Source organism: Suncus etruscus, chromosome X (assembly GCF_024139225.1).
Source record: "Suncus etruscus isolate mSunEtr1 chromosome X, mSunEtr1.pri.cur, whole genome shotgun sequence".
NCBI lineage: Eukaryota > Metazoa > Chordata > Mammalia > Eulipotyphla > Soricidae > Suncus > Suncus etruscus.
In genome coordinates, this window is record NC_064868.1 from 10,804,556 (window position 1) to 10,830,992 (window position 26,437).

Consider the following 26,437-nt stretch of genomic DNA (forward strand, 5'->3'; position numbering starts at 1 on the left):
AAATAACCTAGCAGCAGAGAATTCATAAAAGGGTTCTTGCTAGAGTGTATCATCGGTAGCTAGAAAATTCACATATTCCTCAATCATATAACCAAGTCATCAAGGAAAGTCCCAAGGCAGTTTCTACAACTTCTGCAGGAATTCATCTGAGAGGATCAGAACAATGGCTGAGAAGGAAGAGGCGCTATTAGTAATGACATCCAAACGGAGGGGACAGTCAGTCAGAAGTGCCGACTGGAACACACCCTCAAGGGATTCTTGGCATCTCTGAGGAGCAAAGGCAACTCAGGCAGTCTACAGGCAGGTTCTCACCCAGATTTGAAAGGCTCACTGCGATGACTAGAATCTGACGCTCAGAGTCTGTCAGACATCTAGACAGGATGCCCAGTAGCCCTGGGAAACAGCCAAGCTGTGTGCTGACAATTCCAAAAGTTCCTGCGGTTTGATCAACTATACAGAGTCAACATAAACTCATACGTTTATCTTTTCAAAATGACTTTATTTGCTTCCTAGGGAATACATGCATTCCTTTTCCAGGGATAGCTTGAACTCTAGAAGCAAAAGACTTCCCCCCTTCCATAACCCCCAATTATAGAGCAGATACCCACTAAACTTTCCCATACAAATCTAACTCTATTTTTCTTATTTTTCTGAAAATTTTATTAATATTTAATTGTGGTGAAATGCACTACCAGACTCCCCCACAATCTGAAATCACTATGTTTGTTTATGATTTAGTAGATTAATTTGGGGATCTGAGAATATTATTAGCATTGATTTATATGGGAAGCTTTCTACTTTTCCTAAACCCAACAAATCATCTACCAAATCAGATCAAATAGGAACAGATAGAGGGGAAACCTTTAACATATATTTTACCATCTTAATTCTCCCCAGTGTATAATTCAGTAGTGTTAAGTACATTCTTCCAACTCTAGCTTCCCAGGTGACTAACCTATTAATTAAATATAACCAGTACTTAATGCAATGCTAAGCCTGAACATGGATTTATAGGCAATTAAAGACATTACAAGATACTAGCAAGGGCAATAGTGGCATGGATTTCTCTATATACAAGATTATATAGATATATTTTAGCTTAATCTGACAAGTATCTCTCCTTGTTACTGTAGCAAAAATCTCTGTATAAATTGGAAGATTGACGTTAATCACCTATCTAATGCAGAATATCAACTAATGTAATAAAATAAAGTACAGAAAATTTTTTTAAAAAAGCCAAGCTAGTTCTGTATGTGGAAAATACAAAACAGTATACAAATAATGCAAAATAGTTCTATATGTTATAGATTAATCTATAGATAGTCTTTTGAAAAATTTCTCTAAATAGATTATCAAAAATTTAAGGTGCAGGGGCTGGAATAATAGTGCAGTAGATAGGGCCTTTGCCTCACATGCAGCTGACCTGGGTTCAACTTCCAGGTTCACCCAAACCATGCCAGGACTGATCTCTGAGCACAGGGTCAAGAGTAATCTTTGGGCATTCTGGGCATAGCCCACAAACAAAAATGTGTTTTCTAGGTGCAAGCACTTCAAGCATTTTCTTTATTATAGTCTCTCTCATATATATATATATTATATATATATATATGCTTTCAATCTGATCAGTCCTTTAAGTAAAATATTGGACCTTAAGAGATGCCAAAAGATTTTTATCTATAAGTTAACCTTTGTTTTTCTAAGACTATAAAATGATTTTTTAGTATCATAAATTTACAGTAACTAAGTAAACATATCTTGTACCAGTACTGGCATTTAAAGAGTAAGGCAAATATTTGAGGAAGCCTTATAAAAGAAGCCATCTTCATGTTTTGTACCAATGGCCATCCAGTAACAGTATAATCCCAAGGCTAGTTCTGAAAAACATATTGGAGATGGTCAGTCTTTTATCTTATCACTTTTCAAATGTTTTGATCATTTCCCCTACTAACAAATCTATAGAAGCACTTATTGATAAAACAAAAAGATAGTTCAAGATATTGCAAAAATTAATAAACTGATTTTTATAAGAGAACGGAGTGTTGTTTGCTTGTACTTTCATATTAAATATCAGTATCTATAAAAGTAAGAGTTTGTTTATCAAATAGCTTGTTTTTTGGGAGCAACACTCAGTGATGCTCAGGGGTTGCTGTGCTTGAGAAAGCATATAGTATGTTAGGGATCAAATCTGGGTGGGCCATATGCAATATACTATTGTTATCAAATAGAATTTCCTCAGGTCAAAGGAACACTGTCATACCAAGAAATGCCCATCTATAAGTTAGTATTTTATCCAGGTGTTTACAAAATCTTTTTTAGCTTGCACATATTAAAACAAAATACTGCTTAGATATGAGCTTCTTAGGGGGTCGTTTGGCTGCTTGAGGGCGTTTTCTTGGCTTGTATATTCAGCAGGTAATCATGGCGGAAGGAAGAGCGAACCGTGCGATTCATCAGTGGCTGAAGGGGGCGGAAGTTGTCCACCATTCTTTTCTCTTGCTCCCCCTTAGAAGTGAAAAGCAGTGTCCGAAACTGCTCAAGCTAGAAATACAAAGAGGAAGCATAAGTAAATGCCATGAAAAAAACAACATGACCTCTTTAATTGTTAACTTTTATTGTTATAACTCGAAACACTGGTTGAAATTGAATATGGAACAACATCTGGGTTTCACTGCTTTCACTACTCTTCAGCAATCACGATGTCCATGACTATGTGGGTATTGTAGGTAGGGGAGAACAGCAGAAAGTGGTGTAAACTGGGTGACACTGGAGAATGGGGTCTGGAGAATGGGGTTTGTATGTGTGTGAGAGGGGGATAGGAAGAGAGAGAACCTATGACCCACAAATTAATCATTTTCAAAGGATAAATTACTTATTTTATTTTCAGGAACCTCATCATTATATGGGGAAAATAATAGTCAGCTACAGGACAAAGCAAAGGCCTCATGTCTACAGCCATAGTACCAAGATTTTTTAAACTATTTATATAAACAGTATAGTCTTGCTTTCTCACTGCATCTAGACATTATGGGCAAGGCAATGCATATAAACATCTTAACTGGCAGTGTGATGATACTCAGGAGAGTTTTCCATGATAGAATCCTCATTATTGTTCAATAGAGCAGCTTCATGTCACATATAGTAATTGAAATGGACCCTTTTGGAAATAAAGAATTGAATTGTGATTGAATTTTCCTGTCTTCTTGTGTAATTTTAAATGCTTATGAGTACCTAGTTGCCAGCAGAATGAACAGTGCAGCTCAACAGAAATGGAGCAAGCCAAGATGAAGTGCTGATTCTTAAGACGTGGCAACAGCATTAATCAATACTCCATAGCGTTCATAGAAAACATGTTATAAAACATTTGACTTGAAGGCAGCTGGGAACCTTTTCATATTCCTTCTCATTGAGCCAGGAATCCCAGAAAGGACAGTCTGGTTCAAGTAGGCAAGCATGTGAAGATGCATTTGGATCAAAGATGTTTGGTCAGTGGAATTAAAGAGGCAGGACTGGGAGCTGATGCAAGTACTGAATGCCATGCATATTCAAACATGCAAAATGTACATACCTTGGTTATTGAAGAATGTGTCTGAGTAGTCCAAGTTGGTTTTTATTCGTTTCATTGCAATAGAAGTAGCCCAAGTATTAATCATATTACTTTAGATCTCTAAAATGGACTTGTGCATAACCATTAAAATGATACTGAAGGGACTATTTATTCTTTATTATCTATAAAATGCTCCACAGAGCACTGAGTGACAAAGAGTAGCAAAATGGGTGAGATGTATAGAATCAATCCATTTGGCTAAATAAAAAGTATGTACCTTTACCTATTTGGGTACTTGGGGAGTGCTTAGGGCTTATTCCTCGCTCTGTGCTTAGGAATCACTGACTCCCAGTGGTGCCAGAGAACCATATGCAGTGCTAGAAATTGAACTTTAGTCAAATCAAGTGCCTTAACCCCTCTGCACTGCCCCTCTAACTCCCAAACAATGTATAATCACATCAATAAAAGGCTAAAAGGAGTGATGTATGCCAATGAGAAAAAAATGGGCAGTGATTCACATCAGCAAGATGATCAAAATGATAGATTACAGCTAACATATTTGTTTGTTTTTTGGTTTTGGTTTCTGGGCCACACTTTGGTGGTGCTCAGAGGTTATTTCTGGCTCCGCACTCTGGAATCATCCTAGTGGGGTCAGAAGATCATTTGGAATGCTGGATATTGAACTTGGGTGTGGAGGCAGGCAAGGTAAATATCCTACCCTCTCTACTAGCTCTCTGGGTTTACAGGCATTTCTGTGCTGACAAGTGAAAAGTTCCCATTTGTTATTTGTATTTGTTTTAAAATGTTATGTCAATATTTATTATGAAGGAGAGTAGTAGACTACTCAAATATGTAACCAAGTTTGGACGTATGGGCAGTCACACTCTGCATATTGTCCTTTGCGCCTAGTGGTCTTCATCACATAGATTATCAAAAAGTATAGTGTAATTTATTTTCTATTTTGCTCATTACTTCTGGGGGTTGAGTTACACCCTGTAATTCTGAAGGGTTACTCTTGGATTTGCACTCAGATATCACTCTCGGCAGTGTTCAGGGAATCATATGGGATACCAGGGATCAAATCCGTTTTGGCTGCATGCAAGGAAAAGGCCCCCCTGCCATACTATTTCTCTGGCCCCTGCTTATGATTTCTGGTTTTCCATTTGGAAATATGAAAATATTTACTTATCCCTAGTCTTGTAGATTTATGTCTTTAAAAAAGATTCAATAACTCTGGAATATATACTTGGTTTTGTTTTTTGGTTGTTTTTTTGTTGTTTGTTTGTTTGTTTTGGTTTTTGGTTTTTGGGTCACACCCGGCAGTGCTCAGGGGTTACTCCTAGCTCTACGCTCAGAAATCGTTCCTGGCAGGCTAGGGGGACCATATGGGATGCCGGGATTCAGACCACCGTCCTTCTGCATGCAAGGCAAACTCCTTACCTCCATGCTATCTCTCCGGCCCCAGAATATATACTTGTATAAGGACTGAATGGTTAATCTAATTTCACTTACTCCACTTTTCTTACTTTACCATATTCAATTTTCATTTTTATTGGACATATTACTTATTTTTCCTTTGATGTTTTTGTGTGCTAGTACTACATTATTTATGTATAAGGCTTTCAAACTTAGTGAATCCTGTCAGGCCACATTTTCTCTTTCAGAATCTTCTTTGGCTACTTATGCTTGTTTGGTTTGGCCACATGAGTTTAGAAGTAACACCAGATGATCCACCAAGAACTGCTGGAGCATCAAGCTAGGAGTAGCCTTTGAGCACTAATATGGGTGTACATCTCCTAAACCAACCCGAAATCCCATAAAGCAAGTATAAACAAGAATTGTGGTTCTCAGGAAAGAGTGATAGCACATCAGGTATATTCTTCACATCACACATAGCTGACCCGGTTTCGATCCCCTAAACCTGCCAGGAGCAATTTCTGAGCACATCTCCAAGAATAACCCCTTAGCACCACTGGGTGTGACCCAGAAACAAGGAAACAAAAATAAAGAATTGTTCTGTTATAATATGAATTATATACAATAGTGTATAATGGCATAGCAACCACCGATTAAATGTACTTTCTAAGGGAAAATAAAGCCCCAAGTTTAAAACAACTGTCTTCAAATTTCTAACACACATAATTGGGTTCTGTCATTTTCCTGGGATTCCAGAGCAAAATTCTTTCAGGGATCATAGAGGAACTTGAGCACATTGACTGGCAGTCTCCATTCTTCCAATGAAAAAGGGTCTTGGGGCAATGAGAGGAAGAGCTCAGCAAAAGTATAGATGAGAGACATTCAGCACAGAGGAGAAGAAACCTTTGAATGTGGCCCTCAAATCACACACACACAAGGGTCTTGAGTCAAAGCAGTTAGCTGAATAGGCTGGTGCCATGTTTTGCATGTAGGAGGCCCTGCACTGCATGGTTCCTCAAGAACCTCTGAGAGAGATCCCAAGCACTGAGATAGGGACTAACCCCTGAATAGCACCAGGTTTTTGTGGCCCCAAGCCCCAAAAATTTTACCAAAGATACGTCTTGTTTCAATAGTTTCTATACAATTAAATATACAATTTTATATATACAAGTTTATATGTACACGTTTATGTATACAAGTTTCTATACAATTATATATAATTTATATAATTGTATTAATGTACAATTACACATTTAAAAACAAATAGGTCATAGTCAAATGTGAACATTAAAAGCTTGTGGTTCCTCAGTTTCAACTCTTCTCTTTCATTTGTACCATTTTCTAATTCATATCTAAATTTCAATGTTAGCACATTTTGATAAAAATAGATAAGCAGGGGTCGGAGATATAGCACAGTGGTAGGGTGTTTGCCTTGCAACTAACTCCAGGACAGACAGTAGTTAGATTCCCAGCATCCCATATGGTCCTCCGAGCCTTCTAGGGGCAATTTCTGAGTGCAGAGCCAGGAGTAACCCCTGAGCACCGCCGGGTGTGACCCAACCCCCCCCCAAAAAAAAGATAAGCAGGGGCCAAACAGGTAGTACAGTGGGCAGGGCACTTGCCTTGTACCTGGCCAACCTAGCTTCAATACCAGGCATCTGTGAGACCTGCCAGGAGTGAGCACAGAGCTAGGAGTAAACCTGAGCACCACCGAGAATGGCCAAAAGAGTAGCTAAATAATAATCAATGCATATTCCATTAAACTGACAGCCAAGTTTGAGACTAAACTGTCCTTAGAGGGCACTGCAGAAAGAACTCACCTGGGTGTGATCAACCTCTACAGGCTCCTTCTTAATGATCCAGGTGACAGACTCAGAGAGTGGGGGGGTCGTCAGGGATCCTGAATAGGTCCAGTAATCTGGGCATGATGGCATCAGGCAGGAAGGGTCGAATGAGTTTAACTCCACAAGGGTATCCTGGACAGGAGAAGGGGCCATTAGGTCAGCATGGAAGGGGAACAACAATACATGACAGAAAGACAAGATTTGGGGATTATCTGAGAACTATTAAGGGCCCAAGAGCCTTCCTCTGAACAGTTTAGGACGGAATCCACCCTCCCTCGATTTGGAGCTTAGTTCCTACAGTGAACTGTGGGTTTCACACTCCTCAGGGAGCAAAGCAAACAGGTTTCTGCTGCTCTCACTAGGGTCAGCTGACACTGGGTAGTTTTCCCTAAACTTGAGGGAGGCAAGAGGTAGAATTAAGAGTGTTTGGATAAGGAGCCTTCCCTTATTTGAGACACATTTGCAAAACTCAACTTTCTAAATTGCAATGCCATGTACATGAGGAGCCTGGACTCAAAGAAAGGGGGGGTGAAAAGAGGGAGATGAGAGGGAAGAAGAGAGATGAGACATGATATAGGGTGTGTGTGTGTGTGTGTGTGTGTGTGTGTGTCCTTTGGGATTTTGAACACAGAATAATTAAGGTTTGACCATTATTCAAAGGTCATTAGTGCGGCAGCCTCAGGGCTCAGTGTCATGGCAGCCAGATCAGGGCAGCTGGTGCCCACCAAAGGCATTGTTCCTACCACGTGTCACAGGCCTTGCAGAGGGCAACTCAAGCATCCAGAAAACAGTCCACTTGAATTACATCATTTCCTAAAGTGCCTTGGTAGGGTCCCACATTGAGAGGGAAACAGAAAAGAGGGTGTAGGCGATGGAAGAAATAAATATTACCTTGTGTTTAATGGATGGCAAAGCATTCACCAAGTCCTGCAGCTCTCTGTGATGTTTTCCTAACTAAAGGAGAAAGCCAGTGACATATCACTATACAAAGAATAACTGAATTTAGATGCAAATTGATCACCTGGTGATTACTGAGAAACAAACCACACAAAAGTTCGATGAAACTAGTCATGTGGAATGTAGTCAACTAGATGGGGACCAATGAGCAAGGTTTTTGCTAATGGGGTCATGGTGCCTGTAGGAAATGGTTCCACATAACTAGCAGTTCTTAGATAGAAAATTACACAAACTAATATGAGAAATTGCTCTGCAGTTGAAGTAAACATATTTCTAATGCTCATCTGCCATTTTTGTGTTTGAGCTTGTGACAACTCTATTGGTTATTTTTTTTATGGTGGTGGTAGTCAAACCCAGGGCCTCAAACATGTAAGTCAAGAGCTCAGCTGCTGAGCTTTATGCTAGGCCTCATGACTGAGCATTTTCATGCCATTCACAGCATGTTCAAAACATTCCTGTAAAAAAAAAACATTCTTGTATTATAAACATTATTTGGTTTTATCCAATATTATTAAAATTTAAAATTATCATATTGTAGCTTTGCATTGTAAAATACCACACACAAGGCTGGAGAGAATAGAATATGTAATCTTTAATATGCTATAATAGAACAGCATATTATATTATGATGCTACAATATATAATATAGCATATACTAGAATGCTATACTAGAATAGCTGGTAGGGTGCTTGCCTTGCATGCAGCCAACCCAGGTTCTATTCCTGAGACCCATATGGTCTCTTGAGCACCCCAGGAGTAATCCCTGAGCACTGCTGGATGTGTCCCAAAACAAACAAACAAATAAATAGAATACCATACACTATTTGAAGTTGGTAACAGCTTCTTTTTTTTACCTTTAAAAATACCCCTATCACAGCCAAACCATTTTCTTCTAGAGCTGCATCCTCAAAATTTTCAAATTTTACTGCATTCCAATGCACCAGGTGCAGCTGAAATACAAATAAAATAGGGCTTGAGACATGTCTACATGGGATCACTCCAAACAAACAGCCAGCTTTCTTGAACATGTGATATTTTGACAAGTTTCCACAAGTTAAAGTCATTGATACTTTCGAAAGGCAAAGGACAAGCTGGTGCAAAATGAAGCCAAAACAATAATAGGAATGTATGCAGGAGACGCAGTGAATGTTCCTCTGGAAGCGAGGGATCTTTCAGGGGAGAAAATGAAAAAAAAACTCTATATAGGAAAGTGAGGAAATTTTTGATGAGGAAATTCTATTTTTCTGTTCCTATCCTGGTTTGCACAAAACACTCAAGTCCCCAAATCTATTTATAGCTCAAGGAGAGATGTTCATAGTTACAGAAATAGATCTTCCCTATGGGAATTGGACAGGACTTGAAGAAAAAATTCTTGGAAGAAAGGGCACACAGAAAGTGTCTTTTAAGGTAACATTTAAAACAAAGCCAGGAAAAGCTATAAATACAGTTTCTGCCTCCTTAGACAATCCTTTGATCTCCCTAGAAAGTCTTCATCCATCATTCAAGAAGGTACCATCTGCCAGTCTCCTGTGAGACCATCAAGATCATGGTTAACCCCTGCTGTTCATCCTCTCCCAAAAAGCACAAGTCTACGAGACCCGTTGCTATTTATTCAGAAATTCATTTAAATTTTATGCTTGGGGAGAGAGTGTGCTTGGACCTACCCAGAAGTGCTCAGGAGTTATTTCTGTCTCTGTGTCCTGAGATCGATTCCTAGCAGGGCTCAGCTGACCCTATATGGTGCTGGGGATTGAACCTGGGTTGGCAGCATGCAAGGCAAGCACTCTGCCTGCTGTACTACCTTCTGGGATCAATCTTACATTTTCTCTTCTCTTTCTCCTCCCTCCCTCCCTCCCTCCCTCCCTCCCTCTCTTCCTTCCTCCCTTCCTTCCTTCCTTCCTTCCTTCCTTCCTTCCTTCCTTCCTCCCTCCCTCCCTCCCTCCCTCCCTCCCTCCCTCCCTCCCTCCCTCCCTCCCTCCCTCTCTTCCTTCCTCCCTTCCTTCCTTCCTTCCTTCCTTCCTTCCTTCCTTCCTTCCTTCCTTCCTTCCTTCCTTCCTTCCTTCCTTCCTTCCTTCCTTCCTTCCTTCCTTCCTTCCTTCCTTCCTTCCTTTTTGTTTTTGGATCACACCTGGCAGTGCTCAGGGGTTACTCCTGGCTCTATGCTCAGAAATCGCTCCTGGCAGGCTCAGGAGACCATATGGGATGCCAGGATTTGAACAACCATCCTTCTGCATGCAAGGCAAGCACGCTACCTTCATGCTATCTCTCCACCCCCCCCCAATCTTACATTTTCTGTCTTCATCTCTACAGCCTTCATTTAGGCTCCCACCCTCTCCCCATCGGATTAATTCCACCTGGCGGTTTGCACTGTTCTGGGGTTACACTTTTAAGCACTCAACGGATCCTCGTTTGGACATTTGGAAGAATTCTGTTTTAGGACCTAAAGTGCATTTCTGCTCTATTATTTGGGATTAGGGGAATTCTCATCTTCACTCATATAAACTGAGACTAATCAAACACTCCTTCTTACCCCTTCCCCACCCTGCAGAGAGCAACTCAGCATAGGAATCTCCTGATACTTCCTGAAATTTCTTAGAACTATAGAAACCAGAAGCTTCCCCCACTTTTTTAGAGCCATTAACATGTGAAGCTCTCAACATACCTCTGCCGGGTAACATTTGCTGTCCACGGTATGCTCGGAGCCCCAGGCATCAATGGCACCCCAGTGGAAATGGAATTGCTTCAGCCGATAGTGGTCTTCCAGGGGTCCCCCCTTGATCACTAAAATGGTACATGCAACAATTCAGGGAAGTTGTTTATGGTTTGGAGGAATGTAAGGAGCAAGAGAAGGAGGCAGAATTCAAGGGTGGACCTTCAATAGGAACTGTCTCCAGTAGACAGACTATATAATAGATGAGCGTTTACCATCTTGACTTCCATGCGATCAATAGAAGTATTAGGTAAGATCAAGACCTGTGTACTCACTTCAAGCCACATGCTTTGGTTCAAGGACAATTTTTTGTTTGTTTCTTGGGCCACACCTGGTGACGCTCAGGGGTTACTCCCGGCTATGTGCTCAGAAATTGCTCCTGGCTTGGGGGACCATATAGGATGCCAGGGGATCAAACCGTGGTCTCTCCTAGGTTAGCGCATGTAAGGCAAACATCCTACCTACCACTTGTGCCACCACTCCGGCCCCTCAAAGACAATACTTGACTTATTTTTAATTTGTATTTACTGTGCCATTTTGAAGTGCAATAAAACACAAATTTCTGGTGGTATATTCACCCACCCCCATTTCATAAAACTGAAATATACAGACTAAAGTTAGTTTGTTGCTTTCAAAAATGTACTGCTACTTTGCTTTTCAGGTTTTTTTTTTGAAGATGCTTATAAAATGGAACTGGCACTTTGCAAGTAAAAAAAAATTCTCCACTGGGCCAGAGCAATATTACAGCAGGTGGGGCACTTGCCTAGCATGCAATCCCTATCATCCCATATGGTTTCCCCAGCCCACCAGGAGACCAGGAGTGATTCCTTTGCACAGAGCTGAGCACTGATGGGTGTGGACCCCAAGCAAACGCCCCCCCCCAGTGCTCAATCATCTCTCTTTAGATAGAGTAAACCCTGTGAGTGAAGCTTATGTTTCATCACTGGCCTCATAGTGCTGGATAACAAATACTTCCAGGAGTAGAATTTCTGGAACCAGTGAAATGGACATATGGTGGGCTGAGACAAGTTTTATTTTTTTATTTAGCTAGGACATGTTTTACATTGCTCCCCAAGCTTTGCGTTATATTGCTTTTCCCCATTTGCTTGACTTTGCTAAAGCATAGTAGTTCCTCCTTTCTTCCATCTAATCTGGCCCCAATGATGATTCAGCCAATACAAAACCACAAAATCCATTAATCTCATCCATCTCAATGATCTTTAGAGCTTACTGCAGCATTAATTGAATTTTATATGTGCAAGTCATTGAGTATTGCAATCCCAAGGGTCTATTACACCAAATATGTTATTGAATCGTTGGCTATATATCTTATTGACTTCCAAAATATTATATATTACTTACTCTTCAAAAAAGTTTTATTGGAGTAAATGAATACACCTATGACCCCTTTCCCCCTACAGACCAGAGAGATGCGGAGAATAATACCACACACTTAACTTACTAAGAGGATAGGGTCTTTTTAAAAAATCTTCTAAAACATTTAGAAAAATTAAATGTCTTCCCCAAATCCTTAACTTTTATTTTTCTGAGCTAGTTTCATATTGTGAGTGTGACTTTAACATATTAAATCTAATCTGTTGCATGAAATTAAAATGAAGTAACTGGGACAACAGGGAGGGATAATATTTGTCTCCTCACCAGAGACAACACTGACAACATTTCATGGATGCTGGGTGCCTCCTTCTAAGAGGATGAGAAAGGCAGAGTCAACATGGCCAGTAGGAGACATGGCAACTGGGAGCAGGGACAGAACTGGTTATCAGCTGTGTTTGAATTTACCCACACAGTAGTAAACATATTTCTAAATTAGTTGCCAAAACTGAAAGCGGAATGTTTCCTAATAAAATTCACATTTCCAACTTGACTTGAGAATGAGTGTCTGCCACATGGTGCATGTGTGGCTACTGGTAGGAAAAAGTGGTCACTCCTGGCCATTTCAAATTCTCCCAGCCTTGTTCATTCTCACACAACTCTGACCCTGTGGGTACATATGCATTTAAGAGCTCTGGGAAAGGAGATGCCCAGGCAACTGAGTTGGGCACTTGCTAACTAGAAAAATGACACCAACCACTACTGATACATTGATCACAGCCTACTGACAGACTCAAAGAAATGTTCTCCAGCTGAGTATCATCCAGTACAAACTCCCTTGCCTACCTCAGGACTTCTTGCTCTTTCACTTCCTATGCTTTGCATGCCTAATATACCTCACACAGCATCATTCTCTTCATACCTCCATCCCTGCATGGACCATCTAGATTCATCTCCCATCCAAAAGTCCATGTGCACACTTCAATTCACAGTATTCAGCACTGAGTAATTCTATCTCTTCAAGGATCTGTTTCCCTATCACACTATTAGCTCCTTAAAGGCAGGGACCATCCTTCTTCCTCATTCTATTTAGAGCAACTGGCATTATGCCTGGCACTTAGTAAATTTTCAATGACATCAGGAAGTAAAAAATAGGTGAGAAATGGCTGTGGGTTTTATTGAAATACCACTGGTAAACTCAGCAAGGAGGAGAAAAAGGGTGTGGTCACGCAGGGCAAAAAAGTGGATAAGAGAGGGAAGTACAGTCTTTCAGAAATAGGGCAAGAAAAGGAGGCATAAGACAGAAAAAGGAGAGACAACATATAATACATCACAGAAATCAATGATCGTTGATTTGAAATTGTAGTTTATTCTTTCTGTGCTCAGAGACAAGAAAGAGGGGCCAGAAAGATATTCCAGTGGGTAGGGAGTTTGACTTGCACATGGCCAACCCACGTTTGACCCCTGAAACCTTATATAGTCTCCCCTCCCTGCCAAGAGTGATCCCTGAGCACAGCTGGGTGAGGCCCAAAACAAACAAAAAAATACAAATTAGACTTATGGTAGAGTATGTGAGGCAGGATGGGGCAAGAAGCACATTCAGAAAAATAGGTGAGGTAGAGACAGTACAGTGGGCAGAATGCTTGCTTTGTATACAGCAGGCTTGGGTTCAATCTCTGGCACCCCAAGAAGTGCCAGGACTGATGCCTGAACGCATAGCTAAGAATAAGCCTTGAGCACTGTGCAGTGTGGTCAAAAAAGAAAAACAATAGGATTCATCTCTTCTCTTTAATGTCTACTGGCAATGGGTGTGAATAACTTCAGAGGAAGTAGAAATGTATCAGGACCATCTGGGACTTAGCTGTGGCATAAGTAAGTGCCCATCCTCTCAAATCTGAATCTCTCCCATACATTCATTAAAATCAACAAGTGGTGGGGGAACTGTGGATTTAACTCAAGTAGTTGGAATGTATGTTTTATATGTGGGAAGCTCACGTCGTAACCCCTTACTGATATCCTGAGCACCACAGAGGGTTGACCCCCCAATCATGGACCCAGGGGTAGATCCTGAGCACTACCAGGTGTGGCCTCCAAACCAGAAAATAAAATGCTTGGAGTGATAGCTTAATGTGCTATCTTCCAGCATGCAGAATCCAGTGTTCACTTCCCGACAATGCATTTCCCCTGAGCAATCGGCAAACACTAACCTGGAAATAACCACAGAGCATTGCACTGTGTGACTTCTGAACTTAAATAAGATAACAAAATAAAATAAAAATGTCTGATTCAGATGCAAACAACCAAGCAATACCCAGAAGACAGCATGAAATAAAACACTCACATACCTTCTCTTATCCTTGGCATTTCTGGTGTCTCTATTCCCTCTTTCATTCCTGATTTGAGTCATTTGAGTATTCTCTTAATTGTCTAAAAAAGGCTCATCAGTTTTGTTGGTAGTTTCAAGAAACAATTTTGTAAATTTACTGCTCTGACCCTTATGGCCTTTTACGTCGAGTTTCATTTTCTCTTGTCTTGATAGTTCCCCAAGATGGAAAGCTAGGCTATTGGTTTAAGAAATTTCTTCTTCAATATAGGCATCTTCATCTGTAAGGTTCCCTCTAAGCACTTCATTAGCTTCATCCCAGGTAGTTCGGTATGTCTAATTTGGGTTACATGCCTTCCCAGCCCCTTTCTTCACATATCTTCCCCAAGTTGTTTGTAAAGCACAGCATAGAGTGTTGTGAATGAAAAAAATGTTTTGAAACCAATATATTAGATATTTCCTAGAACTAGAATGAACGTTATTTTAGGAACGTTATTTCTAGGATGGTTTTCCTTTGTCATTTTCATTATTTTAAATATTCATTCCCCTGATCTTTCTCCTTAAATGCTACTGATTATTAGAGCATGTAAAATAGCAGTGAAGAGTAGGCAGGAAGTAGGAGACAGTCACTGAAATGTGGGGAGAAATAAAGAAAGTTAGATACATATTAAATGTTACCTTTCACAGAAAGCAATTATTGAAGCATAAAGAAAAGAGACTAGAATGTTGGCCCTTTCAGAAAGGTAAATCTCTACAAATTTTCTTGTCTAGTACAAACTATACATGTTTGAATAGTCTGTAACCTAGGAAAGTTAAGATCAATGACTGACTTAGAGGTATAGAAAGAGCTACTTTGAGGAAAATGTGGGCAGTTGTTTTCTGCCTTATTGCCCATGCAAATGGGTACAAAATTTTTTGTTATTATTCAAAATTGTTAAGTTACCAAAAAAAAAGTCTTGCATGGTCTTGGGATTAACTCAATTAAGAAACCCATTCAAGAACAGGGGTGGAAGGAGGACAACATTGGTGGTAGGAATGCCCCGATTCAATGTCACTATGTACCTGAAATACTACTGTGAATTATTTGTAATCCACTTTGGTCAAAATAAAAATTATTTAAAAAAAAAAGAAACCCATTCAAGGATCCAGAATACAGTGGATAAGATACTTGCCTTGCATGTGGCTAACCTGGTTTTGATTACTGGTGCTACATAGGGTCCCCAAGGCCATCCAGGAGTGATCTCTGGGCATAGAGCCAGGAGTAAGCCTGGAACACTACTGAGTACACAAAATCCAAAATAAAAATAAAGAAACCCACTTAAATACTTCCTGAAATATCAACTTCATGGAATAATAATATATTAACAACATTCCCTAGACTCTCAAGGCTATTAGCAAGTTAATCAACATTTAGGATCCTCAGGAGAACAAAAAAAAGGTTGTTAATGGCCTACCTAAGACTAAGACTCACTGAGGTTACTAAAGTGAGAGACTTGCTACTCATTTAAAGACAGTTTGTGTTCAGTAGGTTGAGTCTGTGTGCTAGGATTGTTCTGGTAGGAATAATGGTAGAGCTCTAAGGGAGACAAATAGAGCCCAGTACCCTGTGAAAAGGTCTTTGGGAATCTGAAGGTTACTTGGATCCTTACACACAAGAAAATTTCACAGGCCTCCTGATGGAAGCACATTCCAGGGTTCCATAAAAATTTAGAAAAATATGCATTAATTTGGCAAGAAAAGGAGTGCTTTCTTCTTAAATTGATATTCAGTATTTGGGGAACTGTGTTATACTATGGGGGAGAAATAAAAATGGGGTAGGAGATTCTGTCAATCCTTGTGTAGAGAAATTGAATACTACTCAAGACACAGCTGTAAAGAGTGTCAGAGGGAAAAGAATTAGAGATTAACCCATTGAAGGAGCACTGTGTTTGCAGGTGGCTAGGAGCTCGAGTATAAGTAAAACAACACTAGAAAATGCAAAGAAAACCAAGACACACTTGAGAATTCTAGAATCAGTAATGAGAGTGGCATGAACAATTACACGGATGCTTTAAATGACACTTTTGCACTTAACTCTTCCACAGGAACACAGCCTCATATTCATGAAAAGAAAAGGAATGCCCTTTACATCATGGTTTTTCAACATCAGCAGTGATATTAAAGGCTAGAACATTCTTTGTCTTTAAGGTTTTTGACAGCTTTATTGGCTTGGTTCCACAGATGTCTTGTCACAGGACAACCACCCAGGTATGGAACCCAAAATGCCTACAGATGTCATCAAGGGTCTTCAACTAGTCTCTGTAAGGAAGGGGGTGCCAAGATTGAACTGGATGAGAACCACCATTATTATATGTAAGGGAAAGGAATGATCCTCTTCTCTCTTGGTTTTTCTTATTTAGGGGAGCACACCTGGTAATTCAGAGTTTACTCCTGGATCTTTGCTTGGGTATCATGCCTGACAGGGCTTGGGGGACCATATGGGGTGTCAGGGATCAAATTCAGGTCACCTGTGTGCAAGGCAAGCACCTTCCCCTCTGTACTATTGATCAGGGCCTCCTCTTGAATTTTCTTAGTAAGAAAAGTAACAAATTAACATCAGACTGACAAAAGAGGGAAATAAGTTCAATAATATGTGTATCTTCTCTATGCTTGGCGAAAATCAGCAAGACTGAGTAATTCTCCCAAATGGTTTAACTCACCTCCTTAAATGATGTTAGCTAGAGAGTGAGAAAGACACAAAGCATGTTGAGGGAAAGGAGAGAAATTAGTCAGTTATGGGACGTTATCAGGAGAGGGAACAAGCAAGTTACCAGGAAAGTCAACAAATGTGAGATTGTTTGCATATTAACATAGCTGCCTTCTCCACTGAGGAGAGTTAAAGAGATGTAGACTTCCAGGTAAAGGTTTAAAAGATCAGGTCTAAGGCCATACATATGGCCTAGAGAAAAGGAGAATGCCCTGCACGCACGAGACCTGATTTTAATATCTAGAACTCTAAGGGGAAGGCAGGGGCAGGAGGGAAATGGAAGACATAGGTCACGGGAACGGTGCACTGGTGAAGGATGGAGTATGACTGAAACCCGACAAGAAAAAGAAAAAATTAAAAAAAAGGTAAAAAAAATAAAATAAGAAATAAAAAGGACTAACCTCATAAACACTTGAGTCTTCTTTTTACTCCCATTTAACTTGTGTCTCAATATGGGCCAAAAGCATGTTTTGCATGAAAAAAGTTCAGGTTGGCACTGCATATATTCCTGGAACACTACTGGGACCCAGCCCTGAGCACTGATTCAGGAGTAGCCCCTGAGCACTTGCAAGTGCTAAAATTAAATTCATCGCAAAATGATTGGCTACACATTATTAATGGAAACTAATATTTGATATAAAATGTCTTGGGGCTATAAAGCTAGTACAGGGGTTAAAGCACTTGCCTTATATGCAGCCAATTCCGGTTGAATCTCTGGTACTATATATGATCCCTCAAGCACCACAGGCGCCTGAGAGTAATTCCTGGCAACTAAGCCAGGAGTATTTCCCAAGCACCTCTTGCAAAGCCAGAAGAGTCCACATTAATATTACCATAAGAATATACTCCAGAGAGAGCTGAAGAGAGTACAACAGCGAGGGCATTTGTCTTGCATGTGGCTGACCCTGGTTCGATCCCTGGCATTCCATATGCCACCCTGAGCCTGCCAGGAGTAATTTCTGAGTGTAGAGCCAGGAGTAACCCCTAAGTGCCATGGGTTATAGCCCAAAAACCAAACAAAAGAAAACAAAAAAGAATATATTCCAGGAAAAAACTTACTGTCATACCCTAAATTAACACTCATTATAGAGTTACTCTATAAGATATATATTTGTTTATTAATAAAATGATTAGCTCAACTGTTAGAAAAATATGCATCACGAACTAGAAGGGACACTTTATTTATATTGAAAAATGAGGTCTGCCTAGTCCCAGGCCACCAAGAGGCCCATACAAGGTGGGTTGTTCTAACATGAAACTGTCCACGGCCAGTCTGGCCTCACCTGATTTATCTGAAGAGTCTTCAAATTCCACCAGGAAAGAGTAGCCGTTATTCCAGACGTGCAGGCAAGTGGCTGGGTCATAAGAGATGGTGAGAGGCTTCAAGTCTGGATCGTAAACACTGTCCCTCCACCGGATGTTGATGGGTGACTGGCGGTCACCACTCGGAACCAGGTCCATGGTCTCCCATAGTGGGTGCACTAGGAAGAAGCACATCAAGGCTCACAGCACCATATCCACCATGGAGACCCACACTATAGAGCCCGACCAGGCTAACAGCACAAGATCACCCTGCCGTACAATTCCATTGCCTCAGTTTACCTTGCCTCCCTCAACCTTGTAACAAGAGTGAAAAGCATGGATATTTGCACAATGTGGAAATCAGATATTGTCACAGTAATTTCTTCACTGATAGTTTTCTGGAATCCATTTGCCAATTTGGGGTGATTTTTTTTTTGCAGGGAGGCTACCCAGAGGTGAGGCTACCCAGGTTTACATTCAGTCGTGCTTAGGAAAACACTGGGGTCCTATGCATATCCACAGTGAAGAATGAACACATTTCCAGAAAATGTGTTTCCCAAGAGAAATCAAAGATTTCAATCTTCCTAGCAGGGTCACAGGGAGAGCTCAAAAAGCAAGTGTGCAAGTTTTGCATGTAGGAAGCCCAGCTTTGATCCCCAGCACCACAGGCGCATTGAACCAGAAGTACCCCTGGACACTACCACATCAAAAATAATCCACATTATTTTTAGTTTATTTCTTCTTCATCTTGCCCATGACCACACAGGCTCACTCAGGCCCTTCTTATGTGATTTTCTTCTTCTCTCTCCTCTTTGCCCATTCTATCTCCTCAAACTCTGGTGAGGAGGACATTTTCTCCAGTCTCTTAGATCTTTTCTTCTCTTGAACTTATGCTGCATTCACGCTCATACCAGTCAGCTCCTGACCATTCTTTAAATAATGTGTATTTGCTTTGCCTGCTCTCAGGATCTGAGTCAACTCTTGATTGGTGGGACCTGTGTCCTGTTCTTTCTCTACAACTGGGGCTGGACTTGTACCAGGTACGAAGAAGGCTTAACACTTATTCTGCTGGTGATAGAGAAAATCAAACAAGTCCATACAAAGACTTTACCTTTGCCTTATACCCAGGCAAGCAGGTTGTCCCAGAAAAAGACTTACCCAGAGTGTAAGGTCAGTGCAAGTCTTCTCTGATGAACACAAGCTTTAAATATACCCTTCATCTGCTGTTATTCCTGTTTTGTCCTAACCATGCTCCATACCTACCTGTGTCCACAGTGGCTAGTTTACACTGAGATATTGGGCATATGTAAAACACCGAGGGACATGGAGGACTTAGCTAAACACAAAGAATGTAAAAATATTTTCACTTATAAATTGTATATCCATTTCAGGCTCAAATGATAACATTTTGGCTGTAGTGGGTAAAATAAAGTATATTGCTAAAATTAATTTTACCTGTAAAATATTTCATATATAGCTTCACTATATTAGTAAAATTAACAAATTAAATCATTTGTCCTTTTAAAACATGGTGTGGGTGAGGGAGATAGTGCAAGGGGCTTTGCATGCAGAAGGCCTGAATTTGATCCAGGAACTATATGGTTGTCTAAGGACTAAGTCAAACACTCCTAGTTCCACAAGCGCTACCAAGAATCACCCCCAAGAACTATCAGGTATGGCTCCAAACCAATAATAATTTAAAATGTGGCAACTAGAATGCTCAGAAAAGTCTACATGATTCATATAGGGGCTCATATTCTATATCATCTGGACATTGTTGGCCAGACAGACCTCCCTGACCTGTCGAAAACAGGCTACCAATGACTTGTCACTTGGTTTATTCCTTTGGTTTGGGGCCACATTCAGTTTTACTCAGGGCTTATTCCTATCTCTGTGACCAGGAGTTACTCCTGGTGGTGCTTGAGAGACCATGTCTGGTGCTGGGAATTGAGTCCAAGTTGGCTACATACAAGGCAAGTCCACCAACGACTTATTACTGTCGCAGGCAGATTATTTTGAAGTGAGGTTGACTGAAACCCTGTGCACTCCCTTAATAACCTAGAAAAAATAAATTGAATATACTGCTTGGGTTTTCGGTGACCTCCATGAATAGCATTGCTACTAGAGAAACCTATCAATACGGCAAGCAGCCGGTTCTGGAATACATTGTGGTGGTTTCCATGACTTCTCCTTGAAGTACCAGTATTCCATTTCATTTCTTATCTCAAGATAAAAAACCTCTCATTTACTTTAGAACTTATAAGTACATCAAATTACCACATGTATGTAATGAATTATGTTTTCTTTCTCTTTCTAATTTGGCCAATGTTACTCTGACTTCTAGAGCAGCCTAAGAAGTATGGTGGGAGGAATTTCCACTCCATACTTACACCCACATGAGCCTTTTCTCCTGTTTCTTGCCCAGTACTGTTTTTTCTTTTTATTTCTGTCTCTAGTTCCTGATCAAATTGATAGATTTTATTTATAGATTTTTATCTTCTAATATCAGGTATATAAAAAGCCCTTTGCCTTTAATTCCACATGGATTTCAACCAAAACAGAATTTATCAAGGTGGTTTGAATGCTATAAAAAACTCAATCTGAAATATCTAGATATTTTAGTATGAAGTGTCTAATTATTCAAAGTGTATTACAGTTGTTATTGAAGGTATTAAACATGTATTTTCGGGCCCAGAGAGATAGCACAGCGGTGTTTGCCTTGCAAGCAGCCTATCCAGGACCTAAGGTGGTTGGTTCGAATCCCGGTGTCCCATATGGTCCCCCGTGCCTGCCAGGAGCTATTTCTGAGCAGATAGCTAGGAATAACTCCTGAGCACCACCGGGTGTGGCCCAAAAACAAAACAAAAAAAAACATGTATTTTCAAGAAGATCCTTGTCAGGAGTGAACCCTGAGTGCAGTCAAGAATAAATCCGGAGCAAAGCTGGACATGGCCTAGAAACCAACTAAAACCAAATAAAAATAATAATAATTCTATCAGTAAAAGCAGGGAAGTGCAGATAAATACGCACAAAGAAAAATCAAAGCACAATTTCCACCCTTTTCTAGTATTTACAAATAAGAATATCTGAGATGACAGATTAAGCACGATAACTCCTTACCTCCCCATAACCAGTACTTTTTTTTGCCACATTCAAAGGAGTGAATCATTCTAAACCATATTAGAATTTAGTCAAACCTTTAACTTCCAACTTTGTGGTTTGAAAATAAAACTAATAACTAAATGCATATGACTTCTTTTTTCCATTTCAAGCCTTAAACCACAAAGTGCCAGTGTTGAAAACAAGCCATTCTGGGTAGGATGTGGGCCTTGTTGTTAGGAAGTCACACCTAGCAACCAGAAATTTATTATGATTCTGGTCAATTTATTCCAATGTAAATAGTCAACACATTGAAAGAAAAAAGAAAACTGAAAATAAGAATATATTGAGAAGACAGTTCAAGTACTGTTAGCCAGGCTAACTTTAGTAATGTACAACCATTCAATTTCACCTATTTTTAAAAATGTGTAGGTGCCCTTGAGGACAAAAGAAATAAAACCCAAAGAAGGAAAATGGAGAAATATAGACCTAGAAAGCAGGCAATATTTCAAAAGTCTGTGTTATCCCCTTTAAAATAACGAAAACATGAAAAACCTTTCCTTAAGAGTCCACTTAGAAAGGCAAGGTATAACTCACCCAAATTTGATCCCTGGTACTGCATATGGCCTCTGGAGTACTGCCAGGAGTGATCCATTGGCCAGAAGTACACTCTGAACACTTCTGGATGTGACCCAAAGACCAACTTTTAAAAGAAAATGAGCATAACTATTCATCTCTGTACATCTCAAACTTGAGTCTCCAACAAATATCCTTCGATTATCTCCATGCTGCTTAATCTGGGGAAATTTTGTCCTTCAGAGTCTATTTCATAATGCCTTAGGCATTTTTGATGATTCAGCTAGGGGCAGTTCTACTGGCATGCAATTGGTAAAGGGCAGTAAATGATGCAGTGAATCACTCAATAGTGAATTGAATAGCTGTTTTAGAGAGAGGACATGAGACAGCCCACCACCCTGCTAATCAAATCTCAGTGGAGCACCCTCTAGACCCCAAGTGTGGGCATAGACTTGGATATAAGGAAAGGAAAGAAATACCAGCGGTTTTATAGAAAGAACATTTTCTGCCTTTCTTGATATGCTGCATTCACAATATTGAGCAAACTGGCCAACTTCAGTTAACTCATAATTTGGAACGAGGAAGAGTCTTCCAGAGTGTGATGCTTGTGAATGTTCCTATGCAGCTTTCAGAAAAGATCTACAGAAATATTCACAATCTGCAGATCAGTCTTAGCTAATAAAAAAAAGAGAAGAAAAATAAAAAAGCCCACTGTAAACAAGAAACAATAAAGAACCATTTCCAAAGGATTGAAAACTGGGGCATCTCTTTGTTCCATTTCTGGTGGAGATTTTTTTTAGCATCTTAAAAAATTGGTCAAGAACACAACTTTCCACATCTATTTGCAAAGACTCATAGAGAAACAATCAACTTGCCTCACAATTATTAAGGCATATGAGTCCACTCTGATAAGCCATGGATGTTGTAGCACTTTTAACACATTCAACTATTAAGAAGCACTTTCTGGCCTTAAGGTAGCCAGGCACTTACACGCTGGGTTCCGGTTCCGGGTCTTGTAAGTGCAGGTATAGAGGCTACAGGGCCTCACTGGCATGGACCTTGGCACCTGGAACTTTCTCCAGAGTGATTTTACTGGATTCACTTGAAGAAGGATTCTCAGGCTACTCATCACCTTCATCTCTTGCTTGAAATCGTAGTTTCTAAATATCTTGCAGGAACCTAATAACCTAGAGGTAGAAAAAGGCAGAGAAAAAGCTATAAAGAAGAGATTGCAAATCAGGAGGAACACTCCATTAAGCAAGTCAACAACATTTAGACTCCTAGGACACTGGAGTGGAGTTGGAGAAGACACTAATAAAAGTCACTAAATTATTTAGCATGTTCTTTTAATCTATCCACACCTCGTTGGCAGGGACTGAGGTGCTTGACTTGGTCTTGAGGTTGACAAATATTGGGAATCCAGAGAAATGATTTCTTTTCTGCACCAAAAAGAAAAGACTGTTTACATTGCAGTTCCTTAAGACAACAAAAACTAAGTTACTGCCTGAAATCTAATGAACTCTCGGTTGTATCATATGTAATAAGAAGCCAAAGATAAAACCTTACAGGCTATCTAATTGAGGAAAAAAACATTCATCTTCATCTGGATTATGTAAGGAAAAAGAAAAAGCAAGAGAGACCAGCCCAGAGTCACATGTGGTTTTGAAAGCCTAAATATAATATGTAACTCTTTGTCAGTTGTGGGTGTGTAATTCCCAAGCATGTAGTAAATATGTACAACTTCCCCAACAATCACATTACAAATTACTTTGTCCTTTCAAAGTATAGTTCAGAACTAAGTCCTATAGTAAATTTTTGCCTGGCTGGGGAATTTCATTTTCTTTCTCATCTACTTTCCAATTAAGCTTTTAGTTATAGAAAAAAACTGAGAATACTTCAGGGGCTTGAGAGATATTAGAGGGCTCAAGGTACACACCCCTGCAGGTAGCTGACTCCAACCTAACACCTGGCACTGCCAGGAGTGACGCCTGAGCAAAAACAGGTGTGGTACCAAAAGACCCCCAATATGCAATCTTAAAAAAGTTAAAAAAAAAAAATCGACACTTCTGTGATCAGTACAACTTTTAAAGCCAGATATTTTACATCTTGATGGAGTCATAAAAATATAGCAAAACTCCTTGTGCTGTGTATAAAATCATATTTTACCATTTGATTTTCATGGGGCCGTGTACAATTAGATATTTTAAGGATTTCCAACCTTCTGGGAGACCTTTGCGCCTTTCATCTTTAGTCCACATTCATCGCCAAGTTTTAGGTGTGTGCACCGAGAGCCAAGCAGTCCTAATCTGACAGTCTGCACCTACGATTTTCATCTACTTACAAAACATTGAGCACATTTCTGTTCCTGCAGCAAACTCTATTTAAAAACTACAAAAGCCTTCTGCAATGGCATTATTTTAGTTGCCAGCCAATTTTTCAGACCAGAGTTTGGTCATCAGCAATTGAAGGCGCCCCAAGCTGAAATGGCTCCATTTGGGTAGGGGTAAGTGGTTTCCTGGGCTCCAGACTACAGCTGAGTGGGCTTGCTCACTCACACCTGCGTGGCCCAAGCCACAAACTGGAGTTGGCTTAGACCTCCATACTCTGGTTCTCTTCCTTTTGGACTCTACCTGTCACAGCCTACAGACCACTCTTTACTAGGCCAAGAGCAGAACAAATGGACCCTTGAAAACTGTCAGTAGTTTGGGAAGCAAATGCCTTTGGACTATTCTGAGAATAATTAACTTTTCTGGCTTTGGTGCTAGAGATGGAACTCAGAACTTTCTTTTCTACCTAGAGGCCATCTCCTGAGCCAAAGCACTCAAAAATAAACCAAGTCCTTAGTGAAATCACAGAATACCAGTAGAATAGGTTTAGTTGTGTTTAGAGCAACACCATCTTACAGAGTTTAGATGATTTTAGAAAGATAAAAACCAACATAATTTTGTGTTGGTGTTTTATACAAGTGTATTGTAGACTGTAAATGGTTTCCGAAGGCCATTACTGTTGAAAGGATGAAGGGTCCCACTTTCTACAAACTCATACTGTAAAACTTGGGGGTGACAATACATATTAATTGAAACAAGAAAAACTCACCAGAGGAAAATCCTTTTGCATGGTAATTCCTCTGACAAATTTGATAGGTTTACACCATTAAATTCAGAAATAATTAGTTGATTTATTGGCTTTCAGGTGGAATTTTAGAAAATAGCTAGTGAGAGCTCTGAAAGTGCTTTATTTAAGTTCTTTGGCCCTATTTGGTCATCTTAATAGTTCACAAGTTATTAAGTACCTTAAGGTATGTGTGGCAACAACAATGCACTACATACTCATGTTTAGGAACCCACAAGGACATGATAAAAAAAGTATTAATAATTTTTTTATTTACACCATGTTTGCAAACATGTTTGTAGTTGGGTGTCAGTCACATAATGTACAGCCCCTTTCACCAGTGCAACATTCTCAGCACCAATGCCTGGTATTTGTCTCCTTCTCCACAATATCTGTCTTCAAGATAGACATTGTATTTTTCTCTCTGTCATTGTCATGGGAGTGGTTGCTGTTGTTGTTTCTCTAACTCAGCCTAGCACACTTTGTGGTAAGCTTCATCTCATGGGCTGCTTCTTCATGCCTTCATCTCTATTGTCTCAGGGTAATATTGTCGTACTGTCTTTTATTTTTCTTAGATCCCACAGCTGAGTAAGGCCATTCTGTGTCTATCTCTCTTCTTCTTGCTTATTTCACTCAGCATAATAGTTTTATGTTCATTCATGTATAGGTAAGTTTCATGATATCATTTTTCTCTTAGCTGCATCCTATTCACCTGTGTACCACAGTTCCTTTAGCCACTTTTCTGTTGTCGGGCACCTGGGTTGTTTCCTGATACTGGCTATTACAAATAGAGCTGATGAACATAGAAGTTCAGAGAGCATTTTTTTTAATTTTTATTTTTTATTATGAGAACAAAGATGTAAGGTTACAGTGGGAAGACAATCACCCAAACACAGCCGCATGAAAGAGCCTTATCTGCTGTACTATCTTTCCATTCCTTATTTTATTTAAATGTAATTATATATTTGTTTATGACCCAAACCAGTCACTAAGGGAGGGATCACTCTGGACAGTGCCAAGGAAGCCACCTCAGTGCTAGAGACCTATCTGAACTCAGCTTCATGCAAACACCACCTTCTACTCTGCACTATAATTCTGAACCAGCACCACTCCTCCCCACCTGCAGCTCTTTTCTATTATTGGCGGTTGGAAAGCACACAGTTGTCCTCAAGGGCTACAAAGCTGGACTCTCAGGTGGCCCCGTACCCTGTACATCTGGGACCACTGTAGTACTGGTGGGAAAAGCTGGTCCAGCAGCCTGCAATATATGCCTTCTACTCATTGCCCAAGAGCACTATTTTGATGCCACTGCCAAAAATTAGCTTCGTTACTTCGTTGAATGAACAGAACCCAAGCTTGTGAGAAAGATTCTACTATTCAAAAATGTTACAGCCTTGCAGACAGTTGATAACCATTTCCTAATTGGGGGCCAGAGGGATCGTCCTGGGGGTTTGCTGGAAAACCAAAAGCCAAAGCA

General features: G+C 40.1%; 1 protein-coding gene across 1 annotated transcript; it reads right to left on the reverse strand.

Moving 5' to 3' along the window:
• Positions 1-478: 478 nt before the first annotated feature.
• On the reverse strand, positions 479-23,030 carry CA5B (carbonic anhydrase 5B). The gene is made up of 7 exons (XM_049766805.1): positions 22,840-23,030; positions 18,156-18,353; positions 10,424-10,542; positions 8,616-8,711; positions 7,696-7,758; positions 6,781-6,936; positions 479-2,538 (listed from the first exon to the last, which is right to left on the reverse strand). Exons 1-7 carry the CDS (start codon positions 22,985-22,987, stop codon positions 2,359-2,361), a joined length of 960 nt encoding a protein of 319 aa, XP_049622762.1. The 5' UTR covers positions 22,988-23,030; the 3' UTR covers positions 479-2,358.
• Positions 23,031-26,437: the final 3,407 nt, after the last annotated feature.